General features: G+C 41.0%; 1 protein-coding gene across 3 annotated transcripts in view; it reads left to right on the top strand.

Moving 5' to 3' along the window:
- The window catches only part of pif1 (PIF1 5'-to-3' DNA helicase homolog (S. cerevisiae)), a 146,156-nt gene that overhangs the window by 20,789 nt on the left and 110,165 nt on the right, over positions 1 to 15,202 (top strand). For all 3 annotated transcript variants that reach the window (XM_061919839.1, XM_061919841.1, XM_061919838.1), the window contains one exon: positions 10,011 to 10,076. In XM_061919839.1, the coding sequence (XP_061775823.1) occupies positions 10,067 to 10,076 (10 nt within the window). In that variant the 5' untranslated portion in view covers positions 10,011 to 10,066. The remainder of the gene's footprint in view (positions 1 to 10,010; positions 10,077 to 15,202) is intronic.

Genomic DNA, 15,202 nt, shown 5'->3' on the forward strand with positions numbered 1-15,202 from the left:
GCTTTCATGGCTCTCTCAACCAAAAAGGTTCCCGACCCCTGATTTAAATAAAAAAATTAAATATTTATTACAAAAGTAATCCATCCATCCATCCATTTTCTACCGCTTATTCCCTTTCGGGGTCGCGGGGGGCGCTGGCGCCTATCTCAGCTACAATCGGGCGGAAGGCAGGGTACACCCTGGACAAGTCGCCACCTCATCGCAGGGCCAACACAGATAGACAGACAACATTCACACTCACATTCACACATCAATAGCAATCATCATCAGCCGTTGTCAGTCCACTGCTGGACGAAAGCCTCAGCATGTTTCTGCCTTTTGGCATACTTTTCATGCTGGTTATTAGCCTACACCTTCCACGCTGGCTTGGAAGGGATATTTTATATGAGAGATCCTTCTCCTGGACCATGGGTGTCAAACTCTGGCCCTCGGGCCAAATTTGGCCCTCCGTGTAATTTAATTTGGCCCTTGAGGCAATATCAAATTAACATTAGAGCTGGCCCGCCGGTATTATAACACCGCATTCACCGCTAATACTCATACTTACCAACCCTCCCAATTTTCCCGGGAGACTCCCGAATTTCAGTGCCCTTGCCGAAAATCGGGGTATAGATACTTTTGAAAAACAAATTTCAGGGGTAGGGAACCTATGGCTCTAGAGCCAGATGTTGCTCTTTTCATGACTGCATCTGGCTCTCTGATAAATCTTAGCTGGCATTGCTTAACACGATAAGTCAGTGTTTTTCAACCTTTTTTGAGCCAAAACACATTTTTTTCATTGAAAAAATTCTGAGGCGCACCACCAGCAGAAAACATTAAAAAAAAAATGTAAACTCAGTAGCCGAAATTGACAAAAAAAATTGTTCTCGCGATAGCTCTTGTCTGTATGTAGGTGTACTGTCAAGCCGTAACTTATTTTGAGTTTTTTCTGTGTTTTCCTGTGTGACTTGCGCTCCTATTTTGGTGGCGTTTCCTCTTTTGTTGGTATTTTCCTGTAGCAGTTTCATGTCCTCGTTGAATGCTATTCATCGCACCTGCTTTGTTTTTACAATCAAGACTATTTAAGTTGTGCGGACGCACTCCTTCTTTGTGTGGACATTGTTGATTGTCATGCCATGTAAGGATGTACTTTGTGGACGCCGTCTGCTCCGCACACTGTAAGTCTTTGCTGTCGTCCAGCATTCTGTTTTTGTTTACTTTGCAGCCAGTTCAGTTTTAGTTTTGTTTTGCTTCAAAGCCTTTTCTTAGCGGCACTTGCCTTTTGTTTATTTTTAGTTTAAGTGTTGGATACCTTTTTACCTACATGCTGCCTCCCGCATATTGTGATCACGACATACCATGTTCCCGACATCTACAAAAGCAATTAGCTACCTGCTGCCACCTACTGATATGGAAGAGTATTATACGGTTACTCTGCCGAGCTCTAGACAGCACAGACACTAAAAAAACAGCACATTTTTTAATTATAGTTACCGGTTTGCAAAAAATATTATCAACCCAATTAGGGGAAATTACACAATCTCTCCCACGACACACCAGACTGTATCCCAAGTAATGAATAATTCCGCTGGTAATCACAGTGTTAAAAATAACGTTCAAAATATGAAACATTCTAATGCATTTTAATCCAACCGTTTTCTACCGTTCCTGTTCAAGAAGTTGCATTAATGGTAAGAACTATTTTATTCATTAGCTTCAGAATAACAATGTTATTAAAAAGAAGAAGATACTTATTATATTCTTAAAATGTTGGTCTTAATTAAAAATGCACACATTTATTTGTATTCAGTGTTAAAACATATTATATGGCTCTCTCGGAAATACATTTTATAATATTTGGCTTTCATGGCTCTCTCAACCAAAAAGGTTTCTGACCCCTGATTTAAGTCAAAAAATAAAATATTTATTACAAAAGTAATATCAATAGCAATCATCATCAGCCGTTGTCAGTCCACTGCTGGACGAAAGCCTCAGCATGTTTCTGCCATTTGGCATACTTTTCATGCTGGTTATTAGCCTACACCTTCCACGCTGGCTTGGTGCGGGTTGGAAGGGATATTTTATATCAGAGATCCTTCTCCTAGACCAGGGGTCGGGAACTTTTCTGCTGAGAGAACCACGAAAGCCAAATATTTTAAAAAGTATTTCCATGAGAGCCATTTAATTTTTTTTTTTAACACTGAATACAACTAAATACGTACATTTATAAGTATGACCAACATTTTTAGAGTAAATTAAGTCTTGCATCTTTTGATGACATTGTTATTTTTCAGCAAACCAATAATTAATAAATATATATATATATTTTATTTTTTTTAAATAAAAATGAATAAAAAATTATTCTGCAGCCCGGTACCAATCGGGTCACAGCCCGGTGGTTGGGGACCACTGCCGTACAAAACGGATGGATGGATTAAAATGCATGAGAATGTTTTATATTTTGAACGTTATTTTTAACCCTGTGATTACCAGCGGAATTATTCATTACTTATCGTGTTAAGTAACATCAGCTAAGATTTATCTGAGAGCCAAATGCAGTCATCAAAAGAGCCACATCAGGCTCTAGAGCCATAGGTTCCCTACCCCTGTCCTAGACCATGGGTGTCAAACTCTGGCCCGCGGGCCAAATTTGGCCCTCCGTGTAATTTAATTTGGCCCTTGAGGCATTATCAAATTAACATTAGAGCTGGCCCACCGGTATTATAACACCGCATTCACCGCTAATACTCATACTTACCAACCCTCCCGATTTTCCCGGGAGACTCCCGAATTTCAGTGCCCTTGCCGAAAATCACCCGGGGCAACCATTCTCCCGAATTTCTCTCGATTTCCACCCAAACAACATCATTGGGGACATGCCTTAAAGGCACTGCATTCAACGTCCTCTACAACCTGTCGTCCAATCCACTTTTTCTCCATACAAACATTGTGTCGGCCCAGTCACATACTATATGCGGACTTTATACACAAACAAGTGAATGCAAGGCATACTTGGTAAACCACCATATATGTCACACTGAGGGTGGCCGTATAAACAACTTTAACACTGTTACACCACACTGTGAACCCACACCAAACAAGAATGACAACCACATTTAGGGAGAACATCCGCACCGTAACTCAACATAAACACAACAGAACAAATACCCAGAACCCCTTGCAGCACTAACTCTTCCGGGATGCTACAATATTTGAAAATCGATTTTGCATGTCACTATAAAGTTATACAAGCCTTGCTCGTTCAATATTCAATGCAAAACTTGTTTGGGTCCCTATTAAAAGGTTAATTTGTTCAACCTCGGCCCACGGCTTTGTTCAGTTTAAAATGTTGGCCCACTCTGTATTTGAGTTTGACACCCCTGTCCTAGACTAATTGCCTTACTGGGCTGTTAAACTTTGTCTGTCCTGTTGGTTGTCCGCGCCCCATTTACCCAGGGACCCGCTCAGCTTTATGGCGCAGACCGCCCCCCAGTCACAAGAGAAGGTGCAAACGGTTCTTGGTGTGCATTTTATAAACGTTAGTTGGGACTCACTAACCCCACACACAACCTCCCATCTCATGCCTGGATGTAGTTTAACGTCATACCCAGGACACATCATACTCAATAGCAATAAAGTCATGCAAATAAGGTGCAAACAACTACCGAACCTAGCCAGGTAGTTGCCTCAAAACACACAAACACTTAAGGCAGGGGTCGGGAACCTTTTTGCCTGAGAGAGCCAAAAAGCCAAATATTTTGAAATATATTTCCGTAAGAGCCATATAATATATTTTTTAACACTTAACACAACTAAACGCGTGCATTTTTAAGTATAACCAACATTTCTAGAGTATAATAGGTCTCGTATTCTTTGTAATAACATTGTTATTCTGAAGCTAACTGTGGAGGGGGCGTGGCCTGCGGGCCTGCAGCGACAGGTCCCTTGTTATCTAATCACCTGTCGCTCTGTTATAAGCAGCAGCCAGGAGGAGAGACGGGGTTGGGGCTGGAAATACAATTGCTGGAAAACAACTGGGAGATTTATCGAAAAATAAAACAATATTGTAACCCTGAAACAGGCTCTCATGTCGGTGCTTGGGGGTCTGAAGAACCCCCAGGAGGACAAGCCCCACACTAACCAATAATTAATAAATAACTTCTTACCATTGACGCAACTTCTTGAACAGGTGCGGTAGGAAACGGTTGGACGGATTAAAAATGCATGACAATAATTTATATTTTGAACATTATTTTTAACACTGTGGAATTATTCATTACTTATCATGTTAAGCAACGTCAGCTCAGATTTATCAGACAGCCAGATGCAGTCATCAAAAGAGCCACATCTGGCTCTAGAGCAGGGGTAGGGAACCTATGGCTCTAGAGCCAGATGTGGCTCTTTTGATGACTGCACCTGGCTCTCTGATAAATCTTAGCTGACATTGCTTAATGCGATGAGTAATGAATAATTCCGCTGGTAATCACAATGTTAAAAATAACGTTCAAAATATAAAACATTCTCATGCATTTTAACCCATCCATCTGTTTTCTACGGCAGTGGTCCCCATCCACCGGCCCGTGACCCGATTGGTACCGGGCTGCAGAATAATTCTTTTTTCATTTTTAATTAAAAAAAATAAAAAATAAAATATATATATATATATTTTATTTTTTATTTTTTATTAAATCAACATAAAAAAACAATATACACTTACAATTAGTGCACCAACCACAAAAACCTCCCTTTTTCATGACAAAGAAAAAAAAAAAAAGTCCCCCCCCCCCCCCCCACTGTTCTACGGCACCTGTTCAAGAAATACCAATGTTATTAAAAAAGAATTGAGACTTATTATGCTCTAAAAATGTTGGTCTTACTTAAAAAATGCACACATTTAGTTGTATTCCGTGTTAAAAAAAATATGATATGGCTCTCACGGAAAATTATTTTAAAATATTTGGCTTTCATGGCTCTCTCAGCCAAAACGGTTCCTGACCCCTGCTCTAGAGCCATAGGTCCCCTACCTCTGACTTAAGGTAAATAACAAAACTCTAGTTATTGAACAAAGTTGTAAACATGAACACAAAACAAAAAAACTGAGAAATTCAAATAAAAAAAGTAATAATATCAATTGCAATAAAGTAAGTAGTGCAAATAAGGTGAAAACAAATACTGAACTTGGCTAGTCGCCTCACAACACACAAGAACTTAAGTAAAAAAGAAAACACTAGTTATTAAACACTTGTAAAAATGAACACAAAACAAAAGAACTGAGAAATTCTTATCGTTATTTTAGTGCAGGGGTCGGGAACCTTTTTGGCTGAGAGAGCCAAGAATCCAGATATTTTAAAATGTATTTCCGTAAGAGCCATATCATGCATTTTTAAGTAAGACCAAAATTACTAGAATATAATAGGTCTCGTATTCTTTGTAATAACGTTGATATTCTGAAGTTAACTGTGGAGGGGCGTGGCCTGCGGGCCTTCAGCGAAGTGGGGTGTGCCAGGACCAACCTCGAAATCAGCGACAGGTGCATAGATGGCCCACCTGGGCCTTGTTATCTAATCACCCGTCGCTCTGTTATAAGCAGTAGCCGGGAGGAGAGACAGGGTTGGAGCTGGAGCCAGAGCGCGAGCGAGAACGAAAGGGAAAAAGACAATTGCTGGAAAGCAACTGTGAGACTTATTGAAAAATAAAAAAATATCATAACCCAGAAACAGGCTTTCATGTCGGAGCTTGGTGGTCTGAAGAACCCCCAGGAGGGCAAGCCCTAAAAAAAACAATAATAAATAAATCATGCAATTTCTTGAACAAGTGCGGTAGAAAAAGGATGGATGGATTCAAATGCATGAGCATGTTTAATATTTTGAACTATATTTTTAACACTTTGATTACAAGTGGAATTAGTCATTACTTGTTGTGTTAAGCAGTGTCAGCTCAGATTTATCCGAGAGCCAGATGCTGTCATCAAAAGAGCCACATCTGGCTCTAGAGCCATAGGTTCCCTACCCCTGATTTTAGTGCAATAAAATACTTTACAATTTACAACCAAGACATTAAGTCGCACTGGAAACGCAATTAATTGTATTTATTTTATTTTATTTTGGGTTGAAGATGAATTTTTAAAGTGTTTTTAAATCTCGTTCGCGACCCATCACTAGTGAGGAGGGTGGAGTGGTTTTTAATTTTTTTTTAAATCGGAGTCATTCGCTTAATTTGATGAAGTATCGATACTATCACGCCAGTATCGATACGATACCGATACTCACCAAGTATCGATACGCCCAGCCCTACCATGAAAATAATCCTTACAGGACCCCTCTGTATTATAATGTCATCATCATTAGGGGCCTCCCTGGGCCCCCCCTCCATCATGGGCCCCTAGAATCCGTCTCCTTTACCCCCCACTTTTCGGCACCCCTTCACACACACAAGGTGTGTTGAAATTTGTCCTCTGCATTCGACCCATCCCCTTGTTCACCCACTGGGAGGTGAGGGGAGCAGTGGGCAGCAGCGGTGTCGCGCCCGGGAATCATTTGTGGCGATTTAACCCCCCCATTCCAACCCTTGATGCTGAGTGTCAAGCAGAATGGGTCACATTATTATTAGGGACGGCGTGGCGCAGCGCGAGAGTGGCCGTGCGCAACCCGAGGGTCCCTGGTTCAATTCCCACCTAGTACCAACTTCGTCATGTCCGTTGTGTCCTTCACCCTTGTTCCTGATGGGTGCTGGTTAGCGCCTTGCATGGCAGCTCCCGCCATCAGTGTGTGAATGTGTGTGTGAATGGGTAAATGTGGAAGTAGTGTCAAAGCGCTTTGAGTACCTTGAAGGTAGAAAAACGCTATACAAGTACAACCCATTTATTATAGTCTTTGGTATGACTCAGCCGGGGTTTGAACCCCCAACCTACCGATCTCAGGGCGGACACTCTAACCACTAGGCCACTGAGTAGGCTTTTGCTGTGGTCCCCAACCTTTTTTGCACCTCGGACCGGTTTAATGGGAGCATTATATTGCATTATATATACACTATATTGCCAAAAGTATTTGGCCACACATCCAAATGATGGTAGTTAGTTCATTATTCAAACCCCCGTTTCCATATGAGTTGGGAAATTGTGTTAAATGTAAATATAAAAGGAATACAATGATTTGCAAATCCTTTTCAACCCATATTCAGTTGAATATGCTACAAAGACAACATATTTGATGTTCTAACTGATAAACTTTTTTTTGTGCAAATAATCATTAACTTTAGTATTTAATGCCAGCATCACGTGACAAAGAAGTTGGGAAAGGTGGCAATAAATACTGAAAGAGTTGAGGAATGCTCATCAAACACTTATTTGGAACATCCCACAGGTGTGCAGGCTAATTGGAACAGATGGGTGCCATGATTGGGTATAAAAACAGCTTCCTCAAAAATGCTCAGTCTTTCACAAGAAAGGATGGGGCGAGGTACACCCCTTTGTCCACAACTGCGTGAGCAAATAGTCAAACAGTTTAAGAACAACGTTTCTCAAAGTGCAATTGCTAGAAATTTAGGGATTTCAACATCTACGGTCCATAATATCATCAAAAGGTTCAGAGAATCTGGAAATCACTCCACGTAAGCGGCATGGCCGGAAACCAACATTGAATGACCGTGACCTTCGATCCCTCAGACGGCACTGTATCAAAAACCGACATCAATCTCTAAAGAATATCACCACATGGGCTCAGGAACACTTCAGAAAACCACTGATACTAAATACAGTTCGTCGCTACATCTGTAAGTGCAAGTTAAAGCTCTACTATGCAAAGCGAAAGCCATTTATCAACAACATCCAGAAACGCCACCGGCTTCTCTGGACCCGAGATCATGTAAGATGGACTGATGCAAAGTGGAAAAGTGTTCTGTGGTCTGACGAGTCCACATTTCAAATAGTTTTTGGAAAAATTCAACATTGTGTCATCCGGACTAAAGGGGAAACAAACCATCCAGACTGTTATCGACGCAAAGTTCAAAAGCCAGCATCTGTGATGGTATGGGGGTGCATTAGTGCCCAAAGCATGGGTAACTTACACATCTGTGAAGGCACCATTAATGCTGAAAGGTACATACAGGTTTTGGGACAACATATGCTGCCATCTAAGCGTCGTCTTTTTCATGGGCGCCCCTGCTTATTTCAGCAAGACAATGCCATGCCACATGTTACAACAGCGTGGCTTCGTAAAAAAGAGTGCGGGTACTTTCCTGGCCCGCCTGCAGTCCAGACCTGTCTCCCATGGAAAATGTGTGGCGCATTATGAAGCGTAAAATACGACAGCGGAGACTCCAGACTGTTGAACGAATGAAGCTCTACATAAAACAAGAATGGGAAAGAAATCCACTTCCAAAGCTTCAACAATTAGTTTTTTCAGTTCCCCAACATTTATTGAGTGTTGTTAAAAGAAAAGGTGATGTAACACAGTGGTGAACATGCCCTTTCCCAACTACTTTGGCACGTGTTGCAGCCATGAAATTCTAAGGTAATTATTATTTGCTAAAAAAAAATAAAGTTTATGAGTTTGAACATCAAATATGTTGTCTTTGTCGTGCATTCAACTGAATATGGATTGAAAATGATTTGCAAATCATTGTATTCTGTTTATATTTACATCTAACACAATTTCCCAACTCATATGGAAACAAGGTTTGTATTTATGTAGCGCTTTTTCTCTAGTGACCCAAAGCGCTTCACATATCTAAGTTACATTTAAAACTAGGGTGGCGCTGGGAGCAGGCGGTTAAAGTGTCTTGCCCAAGGACGCAGTGGAAGCGGGGATCGAACCTGGAACCCTCAAGTTGCTGGCACCGCCACTCTACCAACCGCCCCATGATGAGAATCAGGTGCCCTGATCCAGAGTTTTTCAACCACTGTGGAGATGATCTAATTTCACTTTAGATTAGATTAGATTAGATTAGATAGTACTTTATTGATTCCGTCAGGAGAGTTCCTTCAGGAAAATTAAAATTTTCAGCACAATCCCATTCAAGTTTAGACAAACATTACAGGGAGACAGAACAGGATCGCTGACGGGTCTGCCGGCTTCCAGCGCCCCTTACAAAAAAGATGAGATACAGGTAAACAAAGAGGGGGAGAAAAAAAAAACTAGAAGATTAAAACAAAATAAAAAAAATCGGTCTTAGCCTGGGCCCTTTTTGGGTTTAAAAATATTTTTTGCAAACCAGCAATTATAGTCTGCAAATGATGTGTTGTTGTTGAGTGTCTGTCTCCTCAGTTCCCAAGTGTTTAGTGAGTGTTGTTAAAAGGAAAGGCCATGTAACACAGTGGTAAAAATGCCCTTGTGGCAACTTTTTTGCAACGTGTAGCTGCCATTAAATTCTAAGATAATGATTATTGGCAAACAATGTTTCTCAGTTCAAACATTAAATATCTTGTCTTTGCAGTCTGTTCAACTGAATATAAGTTGAAAAGGATTTGCCAATCGTTGTATTCTCTTTTTATTTGTGAATGACACAACGTGCCAACTTCATGGGTTTTGGGTGTTGGAGATTGTGCAGACACAAGAACATATCTGACAAGTATAAAATATATTTGAATAATTGTGTGTGTAATGTTCAGCCTAAGATTAGCCTCATATTCCGTTGATATTTTATAGGCTTGTATTTAATTCAGAGGAGGTTATTTTATCCTGATGAATTGATGTCTATGTAATACAGGTCTAATGAGCTGAAAAGACCCTACTTTGTGGGCCAGTGCTCAGCACCAAGGTCAGCTCCTTTTACTAACACACTGCTGTTGAAATCCACAAAGCCATTTGTCACTGTTAGAGCTTCCCCTGGCATGTATTAAAAATGTGTTATAATGACATATGTTTCCTCCTAGTGAACACCAAATCATGTCTGCTGAACGTGTCGATCAACAAATGCATTTTGGACGCCCCCTTTTTCCATTTGACAGCTGATTATGTCCGACCTTGTGAAGAAGAGAGCCGAACTGAGAGTAAACTTTTGTGTTTTTGTTTCTGTCTTCTTTCAACTTGCAGCGGCGTCCGCAGATGTCACGCCGGCGCCACGGAGAACAATCTTGAAGAAGGAGAAAATGTCACCAGGTATGGAAATGGAAGTGGTTTTCAGATTCAATCTGCGCTACAATTGTGAAGAGAACAAAAACGTTAAAGGGGAACATTATCACCAGACCTATGTAGGCGTCAATATACAGTGAGGCAAAAAAGTATTTAGTCGGCCACGGATTGTGCAAGTTCTCCCACTTAAAATGATGACAGAGGTCTGTAATTTTCATCATAGGTACACTTCAACTGTGAGAGACAGAATGTGAAAAAAAAATTCACATTGTAGAAATTTTAAAGAATTTATTTGTGAATTATGGTGGAAAATAAGTACTTGATCAACCATTCAAAGCTCTCACTGATGGAAGGAGGTTTTGCCTCAAAATCTCACGATACATGGCCCCATTCATTCTTTCCTTAACACGGATCAATCGTCCTGTCCCCTTAGCAGAAAAACAGCCCCAAAGCATGATGTTTCCACCCCCATGCTTCACAGTAGGTACGGTGTTCTTGGGATGCAACTCGGTATTCTTCTTCCTCCAAACACGACGAGTTGAGTTTATACCAAAAAGTTCTGTTTTGGTTTCATCTGACCACATGACATTCTACCATGTGCTCTCTGGCAAACTTCAGACGGGCCTGGACATACACTGGCTTAAGCAGGGGGACACGTCTGGCACTGCAGGATTTGATTCCCTGTCGGCGTAGTGTGTTACTGATGGTAACCTTTGTTACTTTTCGCCCAGCTCTCTGCAGGTCATTCACCAGGTCCCCCCGTGTGGTTCTGGGATTTTTGCTCACCGTTCTCGTGAACATTTTGACCCCACGGGGTGAGATCTTGTTTGGAGCCCCAGATCGAGGGAGATTATCAGTGGTCTTGTATGTCTTCCATTTTCAGATAATTGCTCCCACAGTTGATTTTTTCACACCAAGCTGCTTGCCTATTTTAGATTCACTCTTCCCAGTCCGGTGCAGGTCTACAATTCTTTTCCTGGTGTCCTTTGACAGCTCTTTGGTCTTGGCCATAGTGGAGTTTGGAGTCTGACTGTTTGAGGCTGTGGACAGATGTCTTTTATACAGATAACAGGTTCAAACAAGTGCCATTAATACAGGTAACGAGTGGAGGACAGAAGTGCTTCTTAAAGACGTCTGTGAGAGCCAGAGATCTTCCTTGTTTGAAGTGACCAAATACTTATTTTCCACCATAATTTACAAATAAATTCTTTAAAATTCCTACAATGTGAATTCTTTGATTTTTTTCCAGTTGAAGTGTACCTATGATGAAAATTACAGACCTCTGTCATCATTTTAAGTGGGAGAACTTGCACAATCGGTGGCTGACTAAATACTTTGTTGCCCAACTGTATAAACTATCAGTAGTAGTGGGTTTCAGTAGGCCTTTGAAGCATTTATCTCACAATACATTCTTGCCTTAACACGGATCAATGGTCCTGTCCCCTTAGCACAGTGGTGTCAAACTCAAATACAGAGTGGGCCAAAATTCTAAACTGAACAAAGCCGCGGGCCAAAGTTGAACAACTTAACATTTTAATAGGGACCCAAACAAGTTTTGCATTGAATATTGACCAAGCAAGGCTTATATAACTTTTAAGTGACAAGCAAAATCGAGTTTTGTTGGTAGCAGGGGTGTATATTGTAGTGTCCCGGAAGAGTTAGCCCAGAAGAGTTAGTGCTGCAAGGCTTTCTGGGTATTTGTTCTGTTGTGTTTATGTTGTGTTACGGTACGGATGTTCTCCCGAAATGTGTTTGTCATTCTTGTTTGGTGTGGGTTCACAATGTGGTGTAACAGTGTTGAAGTTGTTTATACGGCCACCCTCAGTGTGACCTGCATAGCTGTTGACCAAGTATGCTTTGCATTCACTTGTGTGTGTGTAGAAGCCCCATATATTACGTGACTGGGCCGGCACGCTGTTTGTATGGAGGATAAGAGGACGAGACGACTGGATGTAGAGGATGTTAAAAGCAGTACCTTTAAGGCACGCCCCCAATATTGTTGTCCGGGTGGAAATTCGGGAGAATGGTGGCCCCGGGAGATTTTCGGGGGGGGGCACTGAAATTCGGGATTCTCCTGGAAAAATCGAGAGGGTTGGCAAGTATGAAAATTTGTGTTGAATACGGTGATGCAGCGGCACTGCCCTATATAATACCGGCGGGCCAGCTCTAATGTTAATTTATTATTGCCTCAAGGGCCAAATGAAATTACACGCCGGTCCAGAGTTTGACACCCATGCCTTAGCAGAAAAACAGCCCCAAAGCATGATGTTTCCACCCCCATGCGTCACAGTAGGTGTGGTGTTCTTGGGATGCAACTCAGTATTCTTCTTCCTCCAAACACGACCAGTTGAGTTTATACCAAAATGGATACATGGATGATACAGCAGAGGATTGGGAGAATGTCATGTGGTCAGATGAAACCAAAAAACCCAAGAAAAACAGCAGGGGGTCCATCGTCTGGCGGTGGTTTGGCTTCAAGTGGGAATACGTCAAACAGACAACCGTAATTTGTCAAAGGTGGGGCAAAAGCGTTGCTACACAAAGAAGCATTACTGCTATTATGTAGCATCATTTGATAAGTCACCTGCGAGAGAATGAAGAGTGATTACTCCGTATGTCAACATCCTCGTTCGGTGCCACACCATCAAAATGCCGAGGCAAACATTTCCAGATCAACACCGTATGAAAAAAATAGTCGACAACATAAGGAGATAACATGCGCAGGAACCTACCACATATTGAAGGACATACACTATTTGATTTCCTATTATGCAGCTCATTTTTATTTGACAGCAATTGAAATATCTTGTGTGACATCATGCACAAAAGTGCACTTTATTTGTTTTAAACTATTGTAGTGGTGTTCTGTACAAAAAGTGTTTAAATTTGCAGTTTATATTTTTCTTCAGTACCGTATTTTTCGGACTATAAGTCGCAGTCTTCTCCACAGTTCAGCGGGGGGTGAGACCCGGCCAAACCCCAAAAAAAATAAAATAAAAATAAAACATTTTTTAAATTTTTTTTTTTTATAGTCTGGCCAAGTCTCACACCCGGCAAAACTACAAAAAAAAACGCCACTTATAGTCCGAAAAATACGGTATATATTTCTTTCTAAAATATAGTGGTAGTACGGTTAATATTGATACGCCGCCCAGCACTAGCCCAGGTAGCTTACCAGCTAGCTTACCAAAGTCAAACCTACGCATTTTGACAGATTTTTGAGCGCTGTGTGTAATGTTCTATATTCTCAATGAAACATTTCAAGTTTTAGTCTTGCTTTGCTAGCATCGTTTACTGAACAGGCGTCAACCTGGAGTCCACACGTATCTCTTATGTGTGGCTGGTCACACTTATGATTACACCAGGCACCATATAAAATGTTCTTGAGGTAAGTAAGCACAACCAGAATTATTACATACATAAGGCACGCTGTCCGTTTTTGAGAAAGGATTTGAAGTGCGCCTTGTAGTCCCAAAAAAATCCAAAATATTTACATCAGTTTTCACAAGAAAATCGAATGTGCTGACTTGGTCTATTGAGTCCATTTCTCCTCTGTTGGTATAGAGATCTAACCATATTGTGCTCTTCCTCTGCGTGTTTTGCCGGGGGCTACATAAGAAATAACGTTATTAACAAGTGTTTGGCAGGGCTCCTTCAGGGACTTAAGGCAGACCTTCTTCTTCCGTCTGCTTTTCCACCTCATTGCAGATCCTTTGAGATTATCCACAAGACAATAATGCTAAATTGATGGTTGGATAGGTCCTTTTTCAAAGTGGAAACTGCACTCCCTCCCCTAAAATCATCTGTTGCCATAGCGATTAGCACTGGAGGTGCATTAGTCGCCGAGGTCCTATTTATTTCATTTTCTTTCGTTCGTCCACTGTATTCACCTTCCGGTCTTTTATTTCCGGACTTTGCTCAAGGAAGGGTAAACAAGTTGATGAACAAATGAGTCGATGTGAGTCAGTGTTGCCTCTTTCTGAGCGAACTATTTGTCAGTTTGGTTAGGGTTTCCTTGTACAGGTGGAAATGAACAAGTAGCACAAATACCGTATTTTCCGGACTGTAAGGAGCTTCAAATCATTCTTTTCCCCTCAAAACTCGAATGTGCGCCTTTCAACCCGGTGCGCCTAATGTACGGAATAATTGTTTTGCTTACCGACCTCAAAGCAATTTTATTTGGTACATGGTGTAATGATAATTGTGTAAAGTAGATGGCAGTCAAACATAAGAGCTACGTGTAGACTGCAGTATGATGGCAATATGACTCAAGTAAACAACACCAACATTTTATATGTTCCATTGAAAATATGGATCATTTCACATTGCGCTCAAAAATCTGTCAAAATGTTTTAGTACGGCTTTGGTTAGCTAAGAAGCCGCACCGCTTGATGGGTTGTCGGCGCATTAAGCATACAAATGATAAATGATAAATGGGTTGTACTTGTATAGCGCTTTTCTACCTTCAAGGTACTCAAAGCGCTTTGACACTACTTCCACATTTACCCATTCACACACAAATTCACACACTGATGGAGGGAGCTGCCATGCAAGGCGCTAACCAGCACCCATTAGGAGCAAGGGTGAAGTGTCTTGCTCAGGACACAACAGACGTGACGAAGTTGGTACTAGGTGGGGATTGAACCAGGGACCCTCGGGTTGCGCGCTGTCCCTACAAGTATTACAATGGTGTGTGTATAAAGTAAGAAATATTATCTGGTGTTTTTCTTACCTTTTGGTACCTGCTGATCTATTTTTGAGATCTGCATAGATCCTGAAAAATTGCGCAAGTCCGCCTTAGTAGTCCGTAGTCGATAAGCTTGTTCTTTTTCTCTATTTTCTTGTTATGTGACATTCTTACTTATATCTCTCAGTAAACTCGCCATGTAAGTGCTAAAACATACGGGTGTAGTGAGCAGAGGTGGGTAGAGTAGCCAGAAATTGTACTCATGTAAGAGTACTGTTACTTTAGAGATTTATTACTCAAGTAAAAGTAAGGAGTAGTCATCCAAATATTTACTTGAGTAAAAGTAAAAAGTATGTTGTGAAAAAACTACTCAAGTACTGAGTAACTGATGAGTAACCTGTTTGTTTAATGATTACGGCAACAAATATTGCACAAAAACACAAAAATAGCAATGAGCAAATTCAGA

This window comes from Nerophis ophidion, linkage group LG14, assembly GCF_033978795.1.
Source record: "Nerophis ophidion isolate RoL-2023_Sa linkage group LG14, RoL_Noph_v1.0, whole genome shotgun sequence".
Classification (NCBI taxonomy): Eukaryota; Metazoa; Chordata; class Actinopteri; order Syngnathiformes; family Syngnathidae; genus Nerophis; species Nerophis ophidion.